The 23,924-nt window shown below is 39.6% G+C and overlaps 1 protein-coding gene across 2 annotated transcripts in view; it reads left to right on the top strand.

The window, feature by feature from the left end:
• ANGPT1 (angiopoietin 1) overlaps positions 1-23,924 on the top strand; it is a 250,216-nt gene that overhangs the window by 168,233 nt on the left and 58,059 nt on the right. For both annotated transcript variants that reach the window (XM_029063098.2, XM_029063097.2), the window contains 2 exons: positions 3,629-3,861; positions 22,863-22,990. In XM_029063098.2, coding sequence (XP_028918931.1) covers positions 3,629-3,861; positions 22,863-22,990 — 361 coding nt within the window. The remainder of the gene's footprint in view (positions 1-3,628; positions 3,862-22,862; positions 22,991-23,924) is intronic.

The raw sequence follows: 23,924 nt of genomic DNA, 5'->3' as shown, positions 1-23,924 counted from the left end.
TAACAAAGTGGGAGCATTTCTGATTCAAAATCCTAACTTTCCAAAACTTTCAAGTTCTCCTTTGGGCCCATTTTGACTATTTGATGAATTGTTGAGGTTCTCCTTTTCCAAAGTAGGGTAGTGAGAGAACTCTGCTCTGTGGCATTTGAATGACATCTTGACAACTACAAACTTGTTCCTTCTGAAAGTCCATCCACATCCCTGTAGGTGCCTACTGTATAAAGACACACCACGAAACTTGAAATATTTTCAATTCTAGGCAATTTCAAGGATCCAAGTGTGTTTTTGCTTAATATGTACCTTTTTAAACGATAATTGTGGTGTTTATTAAGCGCTTTCTAGGTTCCAGGCACTGTACTAAGTATAAGGGTGGATACACTGAAATCGGTGGGGCAAAGTCCCTGCCCCATGTGGGGCTCACAGGCTCAATCCTCGTTTTACAGATGAGGTAACTGAGGCACAGAGAAGTGAAGTGAGTTGTCACAAAGCAGAAAGTGGTGGAGCTGGATTTAGATCCCATGACCTTCTGACTCCCGGGACTGTGCTCTATCCTCTACATCATACATTTATGGAGGCTTCCCATGAATTCTGAGGGTAGGAAGGTCACATTTTAAGAACCCAGAGCTGTGATCTCTAAGTCTTTCTCTGTGCCAAGTAATGTGCTGGGCACTGGGGCAGATACAAGACAATCAGGTTAGAGAGATCAGTAGGGAGCATTAGTGACGGACAAATCAGTATATTTGGAGGTATCACTAGGCCTTTTTCAGGTCCTTCCCTGGATTGGCATATATACCCAATTGACTAGATAATATTACAAACTGTCCCTTCCACCCGGTCAAGTCCTTTGGACCCTGCTGTCACCCTGAGGAACTCTGGGACAGCTTCCTGTATAGAACAGGCCAGCAATATTCATTCAATAGTATTTATTGAGCACTTAATATGTGCAGAGCACTGTACTAAGCACTTGGAATGTACAATTTGGCAACAGATAGAGACAATCCCTGTCCAATGACGGGCTCACAGTCTAAACGGGAGAGACAGACAGCAAAGCAAAACAGAACAAAACAAAAACAAGAAAACATCATCAAGATAAATAGAATCAAGGAGATGTACACCTCATTAACAAAATAAATAGGGTAATATATACAAATGAGCACAGTGCTGAGGGGAGGGGAAGGGGGAGGAGCTGAGGGTGGGGGGAGGGAAAAGGAGGGGGGCAGAGGGAAAGGGGAGCTCATTCTGGGAAGGCCTCCTGGAGGAGGTGAGCTCTCATTAGGGCTTTGAAGAAGGGAAGAGAGTTAGTTTGGCAGGGTGAGGAGGGAGGGCATTCCAGGACAGTGGGAGGACGTAGGCCAGGGGTTGATGGCAGGATAGGTGTGAAAGGGGGACAGTGAGGAGGTGAGCGGCAGAAGAACGGAGTGTACGGGGTGGGCAGAAGAAAAAGAGAAGAGAGGTGAGGTAGGAGGGGGCAAGGTAATGGAGAGCCTTGAAGCTAAGAGTGAGGAGTTCTTGTTTCATGCAAAGGTTGGTAGGCAACCACTGGAGGTTTTTGAGGAAAGGGAGTGACATGCCCAGAGTGTTTCTGAAGTGATATGGAATATGGAGTAAGGAGAGAAGCACATATTAATCACTTGCTTCCCAAGCTAAGTAAGGGCAGGTATGAGTTGGCAAACCAATGCTAAAACCATCTGATGTCCCCACATCACCTCAATCTATTGTTTTCAGTAGTATCCCCTCTAGATTGTAAGCACCATGTGAGTAGGGAACATGTCTACCAACCCTGTTATGTTGTACTCTCCCAAGTGTTAATTCAGTCTCTGCACACAGCACTCAGTAAATCCAATTAATTGATTGACTGAAAGAATTCCAAACTCCTGTGTAAGTCTGTGCCATCTTTGTGCCATTAGCTGCTCTTTGGGTTTCATTTATAAGTCCCTTCAGAGTTCTTGTGTGACATTATCCCCCAAAGTCCAACTCATACCTCACAGAAGTAGGGATAGGAAACATCTAAAAATAGGGGAATGTTTACTAGAGTTGCTGGGTCTGTGCTATGAATTGAGTTCTTCTGACAGAGATTGCGGGTAGTGAATGCTCCTGCTATTTTGTTCTACTGTACTCTCTCAAGTGCATAGTACAGTTCTCTGCATACAGTAAGTGCTCAATAAATATGACTGAAGAACTCTCTAGGAAATATTGTAAAATGGACAGGCTCAGCAGGAGTAATGAGAGAGGCAAAGTCCATAGCAAATATTGACTGGTTACCATGGTAACTGTCAGGCTATGACACCACCTCACGTTTTTCAAACTATACTTAACCCATAAATAAGTCATGCACATAAAAATCATCTGCCTGCTCTTCACAGTGTACTGCACCCCTGCCTTGCTACTCACTCAATGTACCTTTGCCTCAACAGGACCATGACTGGCAGGGAAGGAGAGTGTGAGTGGCACCAGGAAAACCACAAGCACTTTTGTCAATTCCTCCACGCATGCAGGTTCTCAGTCCCCAAGCCTTCCTTCTCAAACTAAGCCTCAATCAGTATTTAGGACAAGAAATCCTATTTCAGAAGCAGCAGCTCTTTCAAACCCAGAATCGGGCAGCCAGTACTGTCTAGGGAATAGACTGCAAGACCAAGCATCAAATACAATGTTTTCTCTTCCCACCTTATTCCACAGTTTATACCTAAATACATTCAGATCATTAAGCCAGTTTATCAGTTTTTGTTTGTCTATCTCACCAGGCATTGTGAAAGTTAATGTGTAGTTCCTGTTTTGAAGACTCTGAGGATAAAACTAAAGCCTCACAATCCCTAATATGCATTTTATTGGTTTCATGTTTGAAGGAATGTTTATTCAAGATTGTAAACTCCTTCAGTAAATTGTCAGGTCTTTCACTAGATTGTAAACTTGAAAGCAAGGATGATGACTACCAACTCTGTTGTATTATACTCCCAAGTGCACAGTACAGTACTCTGCACTTAGTAAATACCATTCATCGATTGAACCATGATGATATGGAAACTATTGTTTCTGTCAGACCAGATTATTGAGCAAAAGTTCTACTAAGCTATAATCATTACTCAAACAGTAGTTTGAACTATCCACCAATATTAACTACTGCACTAATTCCCAGAATAACTCTCTGATTAGGAAAGCGCTGACTCAAGAGCAATTCAAGTGAGATGTATTGAACACTGAGTCCCTGATGGCTTCACTTATATTCCACCCAACTATAAATTAGAGCTTGTTGCTTTTAAAGGAAAAAATACTTTTCATAATGGCATCCCTAATCTAATTATAACTGATTAGCAAATATAGCAGGATTAAGAAGCTCACCTTTGAAAATGAATGTACAACAGTAAATAATTCAGACCAGCATGGCTTAGTGTATAGAGCACAGGTCTGGAAGTCAGAAGGACCTGGCTTCTAAATCCAGGTTTGCCACTTGTCTGTTGTGTGGCCTTGGGCAACTCACCTCACTTCTCTGTGCCTCAGTTGCCTCATTGGTAAAAATCTGTATCCAACCCAGAATTTAGTACAGTGCCTGACACATATTAAGTGCTTAATAAATACGACAGTTATTATTATTAGTAATAGTATTATTAATACATTTCCACCTTTTCTATAGTTTACTAGAGCATAAAATCATGGAAATGGAAGGGAGACACAAGGAAGAGCTGATCACTCTGAAGGAGGAGAAAGAGAATCTGCAAGGTTTAGTTTCCCGGCAAACTAACATAATCCAGGAATTGGAAAAGCAGTTGAACAGGGCAACGAACAACAACAGTGCTCTTCAGAAGCAACAGCTGGAGTTGATGGACACAGTCCACAGCCTCATTAACCTGTGTACTAAAGATGGCGGTAAGAAATTGCTCTTCATTTGCGTTTTTCCAAATTTAGGGCTTTATGCAAAAGTCAAATAAGGGGACTGTGTGGTTGAAGGACAGACCACAGGTTTGGGATTCAGGAGACTTCAGTTCTAATCCCAGCTTTGCCACTACCCTTTTGGGCAAGTTGTTTAAACACTCTGTGAAATGGGTTTAAGATTCCTTTTTTCCGGATCTCATGACATATGAGCTCTGGTTGGGACTAGGACAATGTCTGATATGATTATCTTTCGCAGCACTTAATACACAGTTCAACACATAGCAAACACCTAATAAATACCCCAAATAAAAGATTCCAAGGCAACCTAGACCTCTGAATTGACTATGACAAAAATAAGTGGCAAGATGATACAGACAGGATAGAGGGAGCAAATGAAACTTCCACATTTTGGAAAACAGAATATTGTTTGATTTTAGTGTGTGGACCTGGTACTTTATATAATGCTATCCATAGAGCTAAGCATATTTCTTTTTAGTTCACTTCACTGTAACTTGTAAAATATACTAGGCTGCCATGATTCAACCTTGACAGGGAAAGACTTACCTAACAAGAAGAAAACAATTTGGCAGTGGAAAAGACCTAATTTCTTTGATGTATTACCCCAGGCTAGCTTAACTCCCTTATTTCCTGCTTCCTCTGATTTCCCCTTCTCATCTCCGGCTGACTGGCCTCCAATTCACAGGTGGGCTAAAGTTTATTCAGGCTACAGCTAAGCCACCGACATGCTGAGAACACAGAGGGGAAGGGTTAGACCATCCTTAGAGTAGATGTGTGGTCCCTTGGGATTAATTTACATTTGACTCTTGGAATCGAGTTAAATCTTCATTCTCATTTGGGTTGAAAACTCATAATTAAGCTTTTAATAGGAAAAACCTTTCATATGTCCATGAATTTCACATGCATGAACACCATGTAGTGACAACCTGATTATCTGAACAATTTGGGATCAAGGCTAGGAATCAAAAGTTATGATAACAATAAAATGGAGACTGATTAACTGAGCTTTTTCCCAATTTGGTTAGTTAACACATACAGGTTTACAGATTAAAGAATGTTTAATTTATAAGGTTTCTTTGTGCAGAGATACTATTATAAATATTTTTTTCTAATGCTAATGACAGCAAAGTGAATGTGATAGCAGCAACCAAATATAGACCTTCACTCAACACTAAAGAAGCTTTATGACCCTATACACACAAACACTATCACTTAATACTGCAGATGGAACCAGTGAGGTCCTCAAAAGGGACTAAGGGGGATCTTAAACAGGTGGTAAAGGCACTTCACTGAACATCTGAACATGTTTTTCTACCACTAAAGAGGGAGCTCTTCATAGTATAGCAAAGCAACAAAATGTCAAGACCAGACATTAACTTTGATTTGGAGGAAGTAACTTGCCCAGGTAAAGCCATGGAAAATGGTAAAACACCTTGATCTCAGAGTATTCGTGCAGAAATCTACAAATACAAAAGGGACTTGATTCTCATGTGACTTCAGATGAAAAACAAGAATTCAAAGATGCCACCAAAACCACCATCTTCAAGAAGATAGGAAGTAAGCTGACTGTGAAAAATACTGGAGCACCTCAGGGACTTCTCAGGAATTTGATTTGCCAGAAAGATTCTACAGTCAGCTGTGGACTACTTTTTTAATGCTATTAGTTAAGCACTTACTATGTGTGAAGCACTGTTCTAAACTGGGGTACACAAAATTAATCAGAACGGTACCTGTCCCACATTGGGTTCACAGTCTAATTAGGAGGGACATTAGGTTTTGAATCCCCATTTTACAGATAAGGAAACTGAGGCCAAGAGAATTTAAAGTAATAATTTTGATAGAGTAGATCTAGAAAAAGTGCAGAGTTGTTACCAAAACCACCTCATTCTTCTTGACAGATACACCTCTATGCTTATCTATTTCACAAATTTTCCTCATCAAGGTGGTAGTAGCTTTGTTGTGTTGTGGTTAGAGCTTTGGATCTCTCCCAAGTATAGGTCTGACTCAGTTACTCTATGTCAGAAATGGCCCTGAATGACAGGAAGAGGGATCAGGAAAAGAGAGGTGGTAACAGTAATAATAAAAATGATGGTATTTGATGTGCCAAGCACTGTTCTAAGCACTGGGGTAGATACAGTCTTAATCCCATTTTACAGATGAGGGAACTGAGGCACAGAGAAGCAGCGTGGCTCAGTGGAAAGAGCCCAGGCTTGGGAGTCAGAGGTCGTGGGTTCTACTCCCGGCTCCGCCACTTGCCAGCTGGGTGACTTTGGGCAAGTCACTTAACTTCTTTGTGCCTCAGTTACCTCATCTATAAAATGGGGATTAAAACTGTGAGCCCCATGTGGGACAACCTGATCACTTGTATCCCCCAGTGCTTAGAACAGTGTTTGGTATATAGTAAGCGCTTAACAAATACCACAATTTTTAAGTGACTTGCCCAAAGTCACATAGCTGATAAGTGACAGAGTCGGCATTAGAACCCATGACATCTGACTCCCAAGCCTATGCCCTTTCCACTAAGCTACGTGGCTTCTCATGTAAATATCTGTGGGTCCTTGCAAGAGTACAATGAGTCATAGAGTTTCAAAAAACCATCAGCTTTTCAACAAGGATATTTACAGGTTCTACCACCATTCTTTTTAAAAACTTGGTTTCAGATCTTTATCAAAGACCTCTTATCTGATCCACCAGGATAAAGCCAATATCACCACCAAGCCAAATGCACCAGATGAGTATTTTCAAAGTTTGAACATCTCACCTATTTCAAGTTAATATTAAAATACTTTCTGATAATTATGAAGTATGCTTTTCCTCATTTCCCCTCAGAATAAAGTTTGTTAATGAATCAATTAGAAAACTAAAATGAGTAACATGTGTACTTTTCTCTTATGACATCTAAAAGATGGAATAGAGAACAGTGTTCCCAACTATTAGCCTGCTTATGTTAAAACAGTCTTTCACAAAGGACAATTGCAGTGCCATGGACCATTTGGTAATTATGTCTTGTGGTGGAGCCTCTTTGTCAGAAAAAATGAGCCATTTGCTTCTTTTTCTTTTTTTTTTTTCTGGTGAGGAGTAGTTTGGCTCTGCTTTCAGAAATGCCTGACATGTGTAAAGAATTTACCTCCCTTGTCTGTTGAATTTTCAAAGTAAATCATTCAGTCAATGAATAAGGTACTTTGACCTTGTACAGGTCCCTTAGATGAGGAATGGCTGTCATATCCCAGAAAGTGATTTGAGGAAATGAAACATTTTTGAATGGCACACCCATGAACATCAGATTTTTTTTTTACAGCATTTTCCTTGGCTGGATTACATTTGAAATGTTAATATTACCAGGACATCATCTGCTGGATACTATAAAAAAGCCAACCCCCTCCCCCAAAAAAACTTGTTTGTTTTTTTTAAAAGCTATCTCTAATTCTCCCTCTGTACTCTAAGGCTATCTTTCTTCCCTGGTGTGTTCTGGCACAAAATCTAATAGCCAACAGGAAAATCAGTTGCTTTTTATAAATGGCAAACTTCTTTCTGATGAGCCTTCCTTCTGCTTTTAGTGGAATTATGGTTCCTGTAAAGTAAATTAATTTCATCACGGGTGGTCAGACTAAACTGACCCACTCACAACCACCCCCACCTCCCCAAAAGATTTAAAAAAACAATCCTCTATCTCTAGGCCAAGTCACTTTTTTTTTTTGGTTTTTATTTTCTTGAAGAAAAATGAAAAACAGTGGTAAATTCCCCTTTGGAATTGAGTTTTCTTTTTTTTTTACTTCCTATACATTTGAGGAAACAAAATTAAGTGACTTTATCAGGTGGAAAGGGAAACAAATAAGATTACCACAAGCATCCCTGGTCTCATGGACATTCCATATAGGTTTGGATAAAACCCAGAAGTTCCACAAGTTAGGACATTCCCCAGTTTCATCCAAACCCAAGTCAAACTGAGAGAAACACATGCTGAATTATTCTTTTGCCAATTGGTACTTTTTTTTTTTACAGGGCTGGGAACAGGGATGGTATGTGTTTTCAGAGGATGTCATTGCATTAATATTATGATGCTTTATAAATGTGGAGACAGCAGGTATCAATCATGAGCTGTTGAAGAGTGCAGGAAAAGCTAATTTCTGGTTGATTATCAAGTCCTTACATTCAAACCTCTACAGTCTGGAGTCTACTATATGATATCATCAAGAAATCTAGATAATAAAATAGTAATTATTTGTGGTATTGTGCCCTTACTAGTTCTAAAGTTTTTTAAGTGCTTGCTGGGTTAGATACAAATCGGTCAGATCAAACATCATCCTTGTCCCATAGTCTAAGAGGGAGGGAAAATAGTTATTCAATCCCTATTTTTCAGAAGAGGAAACTAAGGCACAGGGAAGTCATTGATTTGCCCAAGGTCACACAGCAGCTAGGTGGAAGACCTGAAATTAGCACCCAGTTGTCCTGACTCTCAAGCCCATGTTCTTTCCCTTAAGACATACTGCTTTGTAACTTTAAACCCATATTTATAGGTCTTGAATACTCTGGAAATTAGGGAAGAAATATGCATATATTTACATCCAGGGCATGTTTTTGAAAGTAATGTTATCCAGAAAATCTTAACTAGAAGATTCTGTGGTCTAGTATATGCCTGTATGATGGAACCATGTCATGAGAAATGCCAATTACCAGAAACACAAAAGAAGCAGTGCTGACTTTTATTGGCATACTTTGGCATATTTGTCCAGCATTGAGATAGCATTGTATATGGGTATACTCTCCAGGCTAAGAAATGACACCACTGACAGTAAGATTTCATCCCCGTGTAAGTGGGATTGAAAAACATATATTTTTTACCAAAAATCTCTTCCATATCTTTGGTTTTCAACAATAGTTCCTTGTCATGTCTAGATTGCCTGTTGTTTGGGGTCAGCATATATTTTCACTCTGAATCTGGGTCATGATCTTCTTCAAACCTCAGCTCTAAGAGATTAACCCATTTCTAATTATTAGATGCCAAGCTGTTCTATCTGTGGTTGCTATTTCCCAGCTGTCCACAGCAATGCCACTTGTCTGACACTTGGCTTCATTGCGTAGTTAAAACTTTTCTTCTGTATTTGTTTATAGTTTTCCCCCCTTCCCTCTCCCCTCTAACCTTTACAGCTCATTATAAAGTAGTTGTTTGGGTGTCTTGCTGGAATCTATCCTCTTCATATGTTCTGCCCAGTGAAGGTGTGATGCAACTAGAGTGTTCTGATGCTGGTGGAATTCTTGTGTTCCAAGACACACATTTAGTATGTTTGATATTGAGTATGGCATGAAAGCTCTATTTATGGATCTTGTCCAAAAATTTAAATATTTGTGTTATGTTTAGGAATACCAAATGTATAAAAGATCAGCTGGCCAAGTATCATAGGCCACCATAATTGTTCTATGGATTTTCCTTGACTTGAGACAATGAGTGAACAAACAACACTTAAAACATATGTAAATTTAGATCCTATTTCAGTTTTACAACACTTCAGTTTTAACTTTATAGCACTAGCCTCCTTTGGTGAGTTGGTATGAGGGGATCATACACCGGAACCCCAGGAAAAATAATTTTAAAATCTTTAATTCAGGTGGGAAAAAGTAATTATAGAAGACTGGGAAGGAGCAGGAACATCCAAAGGTTGGTGGTAGGAGGATGGGAAGTTTGGGGTAAGGGTCAGGTAGATCACCAGAAGAGGTCACCAGTGAAAGTCGATTCATTCAATTTTACTTCCAATGGGATAAAGTTGTCTACTTGACTTTGTGAAATCTCTATGGCAATATAAATACATTGATGTAACTCAACCCATATTTCAACCAATAATTCATCCAATATTGAACAAGTACACAATTCTGGGTCATATTGGTAAAAAAAAAAAAAGAGTTTATCTGACTTTATTTGAAGAATCAATCCCATTTAGTAACTGTGCCTCAGTTACCTCATTTGCAAAATGGGGATTGAGAGAGAGGTTTGGGAGGCTGAAACAAAGCTCTCATTAAAGTCCTCCTTTACACCGGCAAAAGGATTTATGGGAATTTGATGCAGGGGTACCCATCCTCCTTGAAATTAGAAAAATTGAAATAGTGATCATGCTTTTAAGGAGTTCTTAAATTAAATGTTTAGTGGTAGAAGCTTTTATTGTTATAGATTGACAATTGACAATTTGTAACTTTAAAGTGGCTCACTGGAAAGAGCCGGGGCTTTGGAGTCAGAGGTCATGGGTTCGAACCCCGGATCTGCCACTTGTCAGCTGTGTGACTTTGGGCAAGTCACTTAACTTCTCGGTGCCTCAGTTCCCTCATCTGTAAAATGGGGATGAAGACTGTGAGCCCCACGTGGGACAACCTGATTCCCCTGTGTCTACCCCAGCGCTTAGAACAGTGCTCGGCACATAGTAAGCGCTTAATAAATACCAACATTATTATTATTATTATTATATTTATAGGTCTTGAATACTCTGGAAATTAGGGAAGAAATATGCATATATTTACATCCAGGGCATGTTTTTGAAAGTAATGTTATCCAGAAAATCTTAACTAGAAGATTCTGTGGTCTAGTATATGCCTGTATGATGGAACCTGTATGAAAATTGACAATTTTCATTGGGTATGCACAGCAGCTCCTGAGAACAATAGGGCATATTGCATTTGAACCAGGACATTAGGACATTCCTCCTAAGACAGTGGTCCTCGTGGCTGGAGAACGCAGTTAAAACAGAGCAGCTATAAGTGAGCTCATCTTCATTGAGTGGGGCAAAAGAGCAGATAGGACCCTTGTGTTTATCTTCCTTTCTGTGGAGCATCAAGCCTGAGCTCCATAATCATATAACCCCTGATAGAGCTCCTACTTCTTTTCTCGTGTGACTGTGAGCTACTTGAGGGCAGGAATGTGTCTTTTACCTCATTATACTTTTCCAAGTGCTTTATATTTTGAACACAAAAGGTTCTTGATAAATCCTGTTGATTGATTGGTCAATTCATTTTCCAACCTCTTGGCCCTGGGGAGCTTTTTATCAGAAAATCAGTTTTCTAATAGAGAAAAATAAGCCTCTTTTACTTCCTCTAATGCTCTCCCAAGTGTTAGCTCAGTGCTGGGAAACATAGTAGTACTCAGGAAATACTTTTGATTCACTAAGGAGCTCTAGTCAGGTAAACTAAAAACATTTCACACTAGATAATAGTCAAATAAAATGGTAATTTAAACTGACTACAATATGCAGTAGTTATAAATGGAACCTATCGTCAATTCACACTTAACCTAAAAGGATAGCGTTCAATGGCATCATCATGTCAACTGTGAAAACAGCACAGATATCATCATAAATCCACAGGGCGTAAACTCGTTATTAGAGTGTAAAATCCTTGTGGAAAAGGATCTTCTTTGCTTTGTGTTTTCTGAAAGTTTAGTACGGTGTTTTGCACCAGATGGGAGCTGAATAAACACTACAAGTACAGGAAGCTACCAAATAACTACTTCCACTCCTAACTGCCTAGACTGAAATCAATTACCTGAGTAGTCATGGAAAATCATAAAAAGTGCTATCTAATCTTTCCCAGGTGCATGAGAAATCATTCAGGCTGAAGGCATTGCATACAATATTAGTGCACATAAAACAGCGGGAAATACTCAAAGATTGTCTATTGCCTCATTAATGAACTATCCTTCTGAACAAACAGCTTGTGTCACTCAGCACTTACATACCAACATTAGGGCCCAGGGGAAATATGCATAAATCAATTAGTAAAAAATAGACAATAAGTAAAGAAAACATGTGGTTTAATACCTCTTAAAGGATTCTGCAATTCTCAGATCCTTATTTTTCTGTTTCAAGTAGAAATTAATTTTCTATTACATTATGGCAATGTAATTAAGAATATTGTAGAAGTTTTATCAGTTGGATGATCATTGGAATTATAGTGTATGGCAATATCTTGGGTGTATGGGTGTATCTCAACCTCCAAACGTTAATAGTCATGGGAATTTTCTTCGTAGGTCCTTAGGTGAGATGACTAATACATTACAACTCATATATATTGTACTTATTTAGATAGATGTGCATTCTATATTATATTTATGTAGATGTACATAAATCTACATATGATGTTTCAACAGGAAATAAATAGGTTTTCTATTTCTGCATATTCCTTTGGGAGCAAATAGAGAATTTGAAATCTATTGTTGAGAGTAAAGCCTATCTTTCATTTTTATGTAAATCTTGTATTAATCTTTTCATCTTAAATTTTCAGATTTTGTGGCATGCTGTTCTCAATTACCTACTTGCCATTGTTCTAATTCCCCTTTCTGTAATTCAATTGATTTGCTCTTTAATTTAAAGGCAGTTATAGCCACTCTGAACACTCTGATATCCAGGGGCTAAAAAGAGTGTCAATATAAACATCCTGAGGCTGTGAAATGTAATATGTTCTAAAAAATTTAAAGTAAAAATATTATCTAATTTTGCCACACTATATGAAATAATGCATCCTTCATTAAGGTTACAGCAAACCAACTTGAAAAATGAAACAGTTTGACATTTCAAGAATTTTAAGCCCCTTAATGGAAAAATGATTGCTAATTGCTTTCTTTGGTCCTTTCCAGTGTTGTTGAAATTAGTAATTACCGGATCTGCATTCCTAAGACATTTTCTTTTGAGGTTCATCTCAATTGAATTGACCCCAATCCTTTGGCTTTCAGGCTTTTGCCTGTGGTGAGTCAGATGCATGTAACACAGATTGTGTTGTAATCTGTTTGGCAGGTACAAAGTAAGGCTCATTAGTTTAGCTCTGGGAGTAAAGAAAACAAGTAGCTCTCTCTGAAGATCAGCTGGTGAAAGATGGACTCTCTAGATCCCCATCTTTTCCCAGAAGACAGGCTACAGTTGTTGGTAAGGATAGCCCCATAGGAAGAATGAAGGGCTGGGGCTACCTCACAGTTCTGAATCCCTTTTAAGGTTTAACTGGTACACTGTTGACTACAGCCTGGAGTTGTCAGTCAATCAATGGTGTTTTCTGAGTGCGTTCGGTGGGCAGAGCACTGAACTAAGCACTTGGGAGAGTACAATAGAATAGGTAGATATGATCCCTGTCCACAAGGAAGGAGCTTTCTTTTGTTGAAACAGACATTAAAATTAATTATCTAGGAATCATTCCTGAATGATTCCAGGTGATTTTTTTTCTGGATGTTTCATGCAAACCATTGATAGTTTCTCTTTCTTACCTTAAAGGTTCTCTCCAACTCTTCTATTATTTGCTTATACTTAATAGGAGCTGGATAGTGGGACAAAAAAGCAGCATGGTCCAGCATGGACCTGGAATCTGAAGACCTGGGTTTTAACTCCAGCGCTGCCACTTGTCTGCTGTGTGACCTTGGGCAAATCGTTACCTTCCCTGTGCTTCAGTTACCTCACTTACAAAATGAGGATTAATACTTAGTCTTCCTCCTACTTAGATTGGGAGGCTCATATGAGACAGGGATTGTGTCCAACTTGAGGATGTTGTATCTACCCCAATGTTTAGTACAATACAGTGCTAGGTCTATAGTAAGCAAGCACCATTTAAAAAAAACAACAACACAAAATTACAAGGAATAGAAAGATGGTGGATGAATAGATTTTTGGATATTTGACCCTCTTTGCCTTAGGAAACTCAGTAGAGAGGAACAGAAATTTATACTAGTTACAGATTATACTTGTGTCCTTATTCAGTGGAAAATGTTATCACCTGGTAATCAATCAATCTTATTTATGCAGTGACTACTGTGTGCAGAGCACTATATTAAGCACTCAGGAGAGTACAATATAACAGAGCAGCATAGGAAGCAGTGTGGCCTAGTGTACAGAGCATGGACCTGGGAGTCAGAAGGACCTTGATTCCATTTCTGGCTTTGCCACTTGTCTGCTATGTCACCCTGGGCAAGCTGCTTCACTTCTCTGTGCCTCAGTTACCTCAACTGTAAAATGGGAATTAAGACTGTAAGCCATACAAGGTACATGGACTGTATCCAACCTGAATACTTTGCATCTATCCCAGAGCTTAGAACAGTGCCTAGCACATAGTAAGTGCTTAACAAATACCATTTTTTAAAAAAGTTGGTAGATGTGTTCCTTGCCCACAATAAGTTTACAGACTAGAGGAAAGTCTATGGTAAGCATATTTTTTCAGTGCACCTTATTCCCATGAGAGGACCGGGGATGAGGGATTGCATTTGGGTATTTGACAGTCTGGATATCCTACTATTTCCCTTTTCCCCTAATCTATCTTATTGTGTGTCTCTCCATGAAGGGAAATTCCTCATGGGCAGGGATCATGTCTACCTACTCTCTTATATGGTACTTTCCCAAGTGTCCAGTGCAGTGCTCTGCACTCAGTAGGCACTCAATAAATACCATTGATTGAGTGGTATGTGAGACCAGGGCCAAGGATGGATTAGAGAGGAGACTATTACTGTTGTAGTGACTTCCCACCTTTGTCTCTGGGTCTCTTCTCTCTCACTCTCCAATTTCTTCAATCAATCAATAGCATTTATTGATTGCTTCCTGAGTGCAGATCACTGTACTAAGTGCTTGGGAGATTACAGTACAACTGAGTTGATAGACAAGTGGGAAAGTACAGAGTAAGTAGACACAATGCCCTGCCCACAAGGAGACAGACATTAAAATAGGGAAAAGGGAAATAGTAGGGTACAAAGATTGCCAAATACTCATTTGCTGTCCCTGAATCCATCTACTCTCTTGGAAATAAGCCACACTGAAAAAATATGGTTATCATAGACTGTCCTCTAGACTGTAAGCTCGTTGTGGGCAGGGAACGTGTCTATGTGTCTGTTATGTTGTATTCTCCCAAATGCTTAGAACAGTTCTCCACACACAGTAAGTGCTCACTCAATAACACTGAGTTATAATGAGCTTATAGTCTAGAGGTTTAGATTTTCTTCCATCCCCGATGCATAAATCGAATCAATTATCGGATTCTCAGAGAAGCAGCATGGCCTAGTGGAAAGATCCAGAATCTGAAAGTCACAGGACCTGGGTTCTAATCCTGTCTCTACCTCTTGTCTTTTGTGTGACCTTTGTCATGTCACTTCACTTCTCTTTGCCTCAGTTACCTCATTTGTAAAATGGGCATAAAATCTTACTTCCTCCTACTTAGACTGTGAGCCCCATGTAGGACAGGGACTATGTCCAACCTGATTATCCTGTATTTTCCCCAGTGCTTAAAGCAGTGTTTGACACATAGTCAGCACTTAACAAATGCCATTATTATTATTATTACTATTATCCTCTTGAAATTCCACCCCTCAAACTTCCTCGCTGAAAGTACTGCTTGTATGAGCCCTGCTCTCAGAATGCCCCTCCCAATCCTACTTTCACTATAAAAATCTGGCCACTTTGCTGAGGAAACATGTGTTTTAGGTAAATCACTTGGCATTACAATTAAATTAAGCATATACGTATAGCCGAGGATAATAATAAACTATATTGAAATGACACAGGATACCTTATTTATAAACTTCTGAGCTTTTTCTTGTTTACTTTTGATATTATTTGAGCATGTAATTAGCACTTTGGGGATTAGCTCATTCTTTTGAATGGAGAGCACAGAAATGCAATTATTAAAACAATGTATTCACTGTACATAGCAATAAGGAACGTAGACCAGATGGACATGGAACGTGTCTATCAACTCTGTTATATTGTATTCTCCCAAGCACTTAATACAGTGTTCTGCATTCAGAAAGTCTTCAATGAATACCACTTATGATTAAGTACTGTTTTGAAGGGACACAAGCCCTGCCCTCCCCATCTCAAGAGATCAGAAGGAGCTAAAGCCCTTCAGAATGTAAAGAAGGTGGTGAAGTTCAGATAGTATTCTTGCGGAGACAGGAGACCGGAGCGAGATGAGTTTGATGTGGCTTTGATTTTTAAATTTTTAGTCTGTTATTCTTTTGGGGGTCCATCAATCCCACTATCAGGTTTTGAACCTCTGAAGAGACTACAATAGAGTTGGTAGCTATTTTTCCAATCATTTATAACTGTGCTTCACCCACTGCAAGCGCTTAACAAATGTTATTATTGTGTGAGTAGTGGAAAGAACATGGGACTGGGAGTCAGAAGACCTGGATTCTAATCCCAACTCCTCTACTAGCCTGCTGTTTGACTTTCGGCAAGTTGCTTCACTTATCTATGCCTCATCTTTTCTTCCTTCTCTTCAGATTGTGAGGCCAATGAGACACAAGGACTATGTCTGACCTAATTGTCTTCATGTGACCCCAGCCCTTAGAAGGGTGCTTGGCACATTGTAATGACTTAACAAATACCACATTCATCATTATTATTATTGTTTATCATTTATAATAAAATTCAAAATGTAGTCAATTACCATTTGCTCCTACCGAAAATTAAAGGATCATGGGACTTTTAAATATGGAAGTAATACTTGGAACTAAAGATAGTTAAGAATGAGAGATTTCCTCCTTTTGGCTAATTGAGTTAATTATAAAATAACTCTCAGTGATGGGCTTTTTTTAACAAAACAAAATGTTTAAGGAAAGATTTGATATCTACCAGATGATTCAAAATGATCCTCTTTTGAGCCCTATTCTGGTTTCATGAAGGAACTCCCTGGAGTGTAACTACAGCTTAAGAGCTTCTCATGCTATTTATTTGTTTTTGGTTGCATCTCAATGGTCAGTTCTGCAGTGTTAAATACTTAGAAGAAGCTAAGTCCCTAGAGACTTATAAACTACTTTAGGTAGAAAAAGTAATTCCAGTAGAGAAGCTGTTAACTTCAGTGAAGGATTTTGGTCTGTCTACATAAAACCCTTATTAAATAGTTTTACTGGGGACTTTTAGGATATGCTCAAAAGGGAAGGGGTGGGGACAGGTCATTTGATACAGGTAATTGATGCCCGATAATAGAAAACATTGTTGACAGTGAGGGAAAATAATAAAACATACTTTTGTAAAAGAAAAAAATATGATTCCATGCAAGAACGAGGGCAATGCCTCTCACTCTTCTTCCAATCTTAATCTCCTAAATTCTGCCTCCCTTGCTGGCACTTTTTCTTGCTTACATTTGGAGGGTCATGAAGAGAAGTGAAATCCAATGCACCCTCAAAACAGGGTCAATTCCTCTCACTGGTGCCACAGATCACCCCAAGACTTCCTGGAACACAATCAAGCTTGGAAACTACCTTTCCTTGTTGATCAAATTGATGTCCTCAAAACCATCCTCTCTACGGAACTCAATTCTTGCTCCCCTACCCCTTCACTGTTCTGTACCACTAACCTGCAGCCCCTACATTACCCCCGACAAATTGCTTCATTCACTCCTGTGCATAAGCCACTTGTCAGCTGTGTGACTGTGGGCAAGTCACTTCACTTCTCTGTGCCTCAGTTACCTCATCTGTCAAATGGGGATTGACTGTGAGCCTCATGTGGGACGACCTGATTACCCTGTATCTACCCCAGTGCTTAGAACAGTGCTCTGCACATAGTAAGCGCTTAACAAATACCAACATTATTATTATTATAAGCCGCAGAGTTCTGCTGACAGAAATCTTGATATCAGGCCAACTTCATCCATTCAAGTTTATCCTTGTATGCTTTAACTTTGCCCTATCCTCTGCCAGGCAAAATTATTTCTCCATCCTTATTGACACCCATGCCCATCGTCCTAACCAATTTTTCCAGATGTTTAACTTCCTTCTCAAATCCATGTTTAATTCCCTCCTCAAACCCCCATCCTACTGCTTCCCCCATCTCTTGCCCTTAATGACCTGGCCACCTACTTTATTGAGAAAGTTGAACTGATCAGGTTTGATCTCCCTAAAATCTCCCCAGCTCCTCTCCAGTCCCTCCCTCCTCTTGATCCTTTCCTGATCCAGGGAGTGCATGGGGCTTTGGAACAGAGCATCAGGAAAAGGCTGCTCAGGTCAGCGATTCATTGCTAAGGACTGCCTCAGTCCAATGAATTGACTGAGATTCAGAAAGCCATGATCTTTTCCACCTTAATGAAGAGGGCACATATTTGTTCCTTGGAAAGTAAATGTGTTTTTGTTCTATAGTCTTACTTTACACTGCATGGAATAGAATACCCATGAATAGAATTCCCATGGAATAGAAATTTTTACTACTATTCCATGGGTATAGAAATGTAGTAAAAACATTTCCTGAAAGTGCAACAGAAGCATGAGACCAAATTTCCTGCCCACAAGAGCTTACACTGTGTTAGGTAAGACTGAAATAAAATATTTAAGAATAGTGTCTTTGTAATAAGTAAATTGATTGTAAAATTGAGTAGTTCTCTATTCATAAAGACTGTGGGGGAGCACTTCCTCTCTTTCAATTCTAACACCAATAATATAATTATTATGGTACTTGATAAGTGCTAACTGTGTGCCAAGCATCATTCTAAGTGCAGAGTAGATACGAGTTAATAAGATTGGATACAATCCCTGTCGCACATGGGGCTCACACTCTTAATCCCCATTTTAACAGATGAAGTAACTGAAGTCTACAGAAGTTAAGTGACTAACTAGCCCAAGGTCACACAGCAGACATATAGTAGAGCTGGGATTAGAACACAGGTCCTTCTGACTCTGAGGACTGGCTCTATCCACTAAGCCATGCTGCTTCTCATATGAATGGGGCCTCGAATCTGGATTCCGCCTCCTTCACTCCATGAAAATTGTGCTGTTTAAGGTCACCAATCATCTCCTTCTTGACAAAACCAACAGCCTCTACTCCATCCTAATCCTCCTTGACCTCTTAGATGCCTTTGACATACGACCACCCTCTTCTTCTGGAACCATTATCCACCTTTCGATTTACTGACACTGTCCTCAACTGGTTCTTCTCCTATCTGTCTGTCAACTCCTTCTCAGTCTCTTTCTCAGGCTTTAATAATAATAATAATAATAATGGTATTTGTTAAATGCTTACTATATGCAAAGCACTGTTCTAAGCACTGGGGGGATACAAGGAAATCAGGTTGTCCCACGTGGGGCTCACTGTCTTAATCCCCATTTTTATAGATGAGGTAACTGAGGCACAGAGCAATTAAGTGACTTGACCAAAATCACTCAGCTGACAAGTGGTGGAGCTGGGATTAGAACTGGGATTAGAACCCATGACTCCCAAATCCATGCTCTTTCCAATGAGCCACACTGCTTTACTGGGGCATCCAATGCCCTACCTATGTGAGTCCATTAAGAATCAATTCTGGGAGCCATTCTATTCTCCATTTATACCCATTCCCTTGCATAATTGATTTATCGAGCACTTACCATGTGCAGAGCACTATACTAAGTGCTTGGAAGAGTCCAGTATAACAGAGTTGGTAGGCACAGCCTGGCCCACAATGAGCTTACAGTTTAGAGGGGGAGACTGACATTATTATAAATTAATTACACATATGTATATAAGTGCTTTGGGGCTGAGGGAGGAGTAAATAAAAGGGGCAAATCCAAGTTCAAAGGAAATCAGAAGGGAATGGGAGAAGAGGAAATGAGGGCTTAGGGAAAGCTTCTTGGAGGAGAGGTGGTTTTAATAAGGCTTTGCAAGTAGGGAAAGGGATCTTCTGTTGGATATGAAGAGAGAGGGAATTTCAGGCCAGAAGCAGGATGTGAGTGAGTGGTCAGTGGCAAGATAGATGAAATCGAGGTAGGATGAGTAAGTCAGCATTAGAGGAGTGAAATGTATCGGATGGTTGTAATTAGAGAGGAGTGAGGGAAGGTAGGAGGGGAAAATGCAATTCTGTCTCATGCAGAGGTAATTGGACAACCACTGAAGATTTTTGAGGAGTAGGGAAACATGGACTGAACTTTTTTGTAGACAAATGATCCACCCAGGAGAGTGAAGTTTGGACTGAAATGGGGAGAGACAGGAGGTAGGGACGTCAGCAAGGAAGTTGATGCAGTAATCAAGATGGGGTAGGATATATGCTTAGATTAATGTGGCATCAGTTTGGATGGAGAGGAGAGGTCAGATTTTAGCAGTGTTATGAAGGTTGAGCCAAACGATATGGTGACAGATTTAATATGTGAGTTGAATGAGAGGAATGAATTCAGGGTAACACCAAGGTTATGGGTTTATAAGAAAGAGAGGATGGTGGTGCTGTCTACAGGGACAGAAAAGTCAGGTTGGAAAAAGTTTAGGTGGGAAGATGAGTTGTTCTGGGCATGTTTAGTTTGAAATGTTGGCAGAACATCTTAGTAGAGATGTCCTGAAAGCAGGAGGAAATATAGCAGGGAAGGAGCAAGATCAGGGTTTAAGATGTAGATTTCAGAACCATCCACATAGTGATGGTAATTAAAGCCATGAGATCAAATAAGTTCTCCAAGAGTATGGGTATAAATGGAGAATACAAAGGGAGCCAGAATTTAGAAGGGGAAAGTATTTCTGCTAAGCTTATGCAGAACTATGAAACAAATCTTGGGACAATTCACTATACACATTTGCTGAGTATACCTGTGAGCCGTGTTTTTAGACCATTTATAGGGGAAGCCAGGAGGATTGTAACAATGATAATAATAATTATAGTAGTTGTTAAGCCCTTACAATGTGTCAAGCCTTGTTCTTGATCTCTGGGTACAGGCACTGTAGCTACATGCACTCAATCAACTCCACCCGCTTCACCCCGCTACTCTCCTACTACAACCCAGCATGCATATTTCATTCCTCTAGTGCTAACCTTCTTGCTATGCCTCAGTCTCATCTATCTCACCTCTAACCCCTCACCCACATCCTGCCTCTGGCCTGGAATGGCCTCCCTCTTCAAATCCTACAATTACTCTCCCCACCTTCAAAGCCTTATTGAAGGCATGCCTCCTCCAAGAGGCCTTCCCTGACAAAGCCCTCCTTTCCTCTTCTCCCACTCCTTTCTGCATCCCCCCCCCCCCCCCCGAACCACAACACTTATGTACATATCTGTAATTTATTTATTTATATTAATGTCCATCTCCTGTTCTAGACTTTAAACTCATTGTCTTCAGGGAATGTGTCTATTGTTCTATTGTACTCTCCCAAGCTCGTAATACAGTGCTCTGCACAGAGAAAGAGCTCAATAAATATAATTGAATGCTGGAATGAATGAATGAACACATTCTCCATACAGGTTAATTACATCTTTAGAGGGAGACTATTTAGATATTGGCAGAAGGTTTCACAGGAGCCCACCCTGGGCATTGTGCTGACTTTGGCTTGAAGCTGAGAGGTGCTGGCTGGGGTGAGGCTGAACAAGGTAGCCCAGAACAGAGCCTTTCTCATTCCTTCCAGCTGGGGGCTGTGATAGCGCCACATAAACATATTATCTTGAAGAATAAAGGGATATTTTAGACAGTTGTTTGATGTCAGTCATAATCTGAACTTAAAGCTCCTGTTTCAGGGAATCAATCCCCACAAAATGTATAATCTTCTAAATATTGTAGGTTGGCAGAGAGGGTCACCTTGGCTGCCATCCAAACACCCCCAAAATGGGTCGGTTGGGGTGGTGGAGAGAAGACGGAGAGGGTATTTATTATTTTCCCCAAGTTTCTATCAGGTAACCTTGGGCATTAATAATAATAATAATGATAATAATGGCAGCATTTGCTAAGGGCTTAACTATGTGCTAGGCACTGTACTAAGCATTGGGGTGGATATAAGCAAATCGGATTGGACACAGTCCATGTCCCACACAGGGCTCAGTCTTAATCCCCATTTTACATATGAGAGAACTGAGGCACAGAGTAGGCACAGAGAAGTGAAGTGATTTGCCCAAGGCCACATTCATTAACTCAATCATATTTACTGAGCACTTACTGTGTGCAGAGCACTATAGTAACCGCTTGGAAAGTACAATTCAGCAACGAAGAGAGACAATCTCTGCCCACACCGGGTCACATAACAGACAAGTGGACGAGCTGGGATTAGAACCCATTACCTTCTGATTCTTAAGCCTATACTCTATCCATTAGGCCACACTGGTCACCAGCAATATCCTGCCCCCCAGCAAGGACATCTGAAGGATTGCCATTCCACAGGCAACAAGTGTCATACTTCCTTCAAAACTTAACCTGACCAGTCATGTTTTTTCCCAATTTCAATCCTGAAAGGTGGGCAATCATCTTGACAGAATACTGCATCACCCAATCTAGAGGTTTCTCGTCCAAGCTTGAAGGTGGTAGATGCAAATTAAACAAATGCCAAAACTCTTTCCACACAGTAGTTGGTAACACATGGAATTTGTTATCTCAGAAAACCTTCTGTGGCACAGGCCACAGATATCAGTAGATTCAAGTGGGTTCTGAAGATGTTCATGGAGGGAGGGGCCCGTTTTAGGTTATTGGGGGGGAAAATTAGAAATATTGTATTGGGGAAATAAGGCTGTAGAAACCACCAAATTAAACTGAGAATAGTTTAGAATGGGAGGTTCAGATGTAATTTAGGGCTGGTCTAGGTTTTACAGAGGTGAACCACTCAAGTATTTTTTGGCACCACTTTTAAAAATGCAGTACTGAACTGATTGAACCAGTGGTCGAACCTAGATGGCATTTCTTCTAGTTTCGTTTCTTTTTTATCGCTGCTTCTTAGATAAAAATGCAGAAGTGAACCATAAAACATGCTTTTAGAACCTGAATGGAATGTGTCATTAGGACAAATTGATTAAGAGGAATACAACTTTTAAAAAGGATCACCCACGGTAGTGAGATTAATCACAGTTTGGAGAAAGGAACTGTATAGAAATTAGTGTGCTCAATGCAAGGATACTTTCCCTTAGGACATACATTTTCATAACAATGAATTTGTAACACAGTATCTTTCATGAAGTAGACATGAAGCCTTTAGAGTATCCTTATTTTTTTAAATTATTTGCCAAAAGTCTTTGGAATTTGTATTTTGAAGAAATAAAAGCTTGATCGTGGCATGTATGAGATTCTAATGAACTAATAAAATTGTTACTATCATATTTCTCTTTTTCAGTTTCACCAAAGAATACAAAAAAGGAGGAAGAGAAGCCATTTAGAGATTGTGCGGATGTGTATCAAGCTGGTTTCAACAAAAGTGGAGTTTACACTATTTATATTAATAATGTACCAGAGCCTAAAAAGGTAAAAGCAAAACAAGAGTTTCTTTATGAATAGTGAATTATATATTCCCTTGAATTAATTCTCATTGATTGTGATTTTTATCTTAGATTTTATGTTAGTTTTTTTATCTATGAAGCTTGTGAAATTTCTGCCAAATTTCTATATTTTAATAGAAATGATGCTCCTCCTGAAAAGGCTGTTTGTTCTTTCCTTAATGACCAAGAGATAACCATACCACTTAAATGGTGGTGAGACATCTTGTGTCGGAGAAGAAGGTCTAGAGACAGGTCTAGAGACCTGTCAGTCTATTGGAAAATATCACTTACATAATTTCCAGTTTTTGAGACTGCTAAAATGGTTGCATCTTGTGCCAAGATTCCCTACAGGATTGAGATTGAGTCTTTTACAGGTGATTACCCTTCAGCATCATCCACACTCTCTCACACATGTTGCCCAGTAACTCATAAAGCCACGGCGGAATGAGGAGGGTAATGAGCAGTCTGTGGTCATGATCAAAAATCCTCTCCAGCTGGCTTTGCCAACAGATCTGCTAGACTTACTGTCAGCAGGATTTAGACTTGATTTATTTAGCGGCTGAGAATTGAGGGTGTTCCATTCATGTTCTCTTGCCCATCTTCAGAGGGAAAATAGAAACATTGTATGATTTTCAGCAAGTAGCTATAATTGTGAGCTACATGTAAAACTGATTTGGAGAGATGGATTATTTTTTATTAACATTGTCATTGGGCCATTGGGAAATGTATGAGAAGCTCCAAACTTAAAAAAAATACAGTGTTTTAGAAAGGGTTTGTGTTTATAATGTGTTGGTAAGAAACAGAATTTTCTGAGAGTATTGCAGTTTTTAAGCAGTTGGAATAAGGCACAAAATTGTTTAAACATCCCTAATGACTTGCAGGAGATTTCTCTTTCATAGAATGATAGAGCTGGGAGGGAT

Source organism: Ornithorhynchus anatinus, chromosome 4 (assembly GCF_004115215.2).
Source record: "Ornithorhynchus anatinus isolate Pmale09 chromosome 4, mOrnAna1.pri.v4, whole genome shotgun sequence".
Lineage (NCBI taxonomy): Eukaryota > Metazoa > Chordata > Mammalia > Monotremata > Ornithorhynchidae > Ornithorhynchus > Ornithorhynchus anatinus.
Note: the sequence above shows the minus strand (reverse complement) of the source record. Positions and strands in the feature narration are given on the sequence as shown.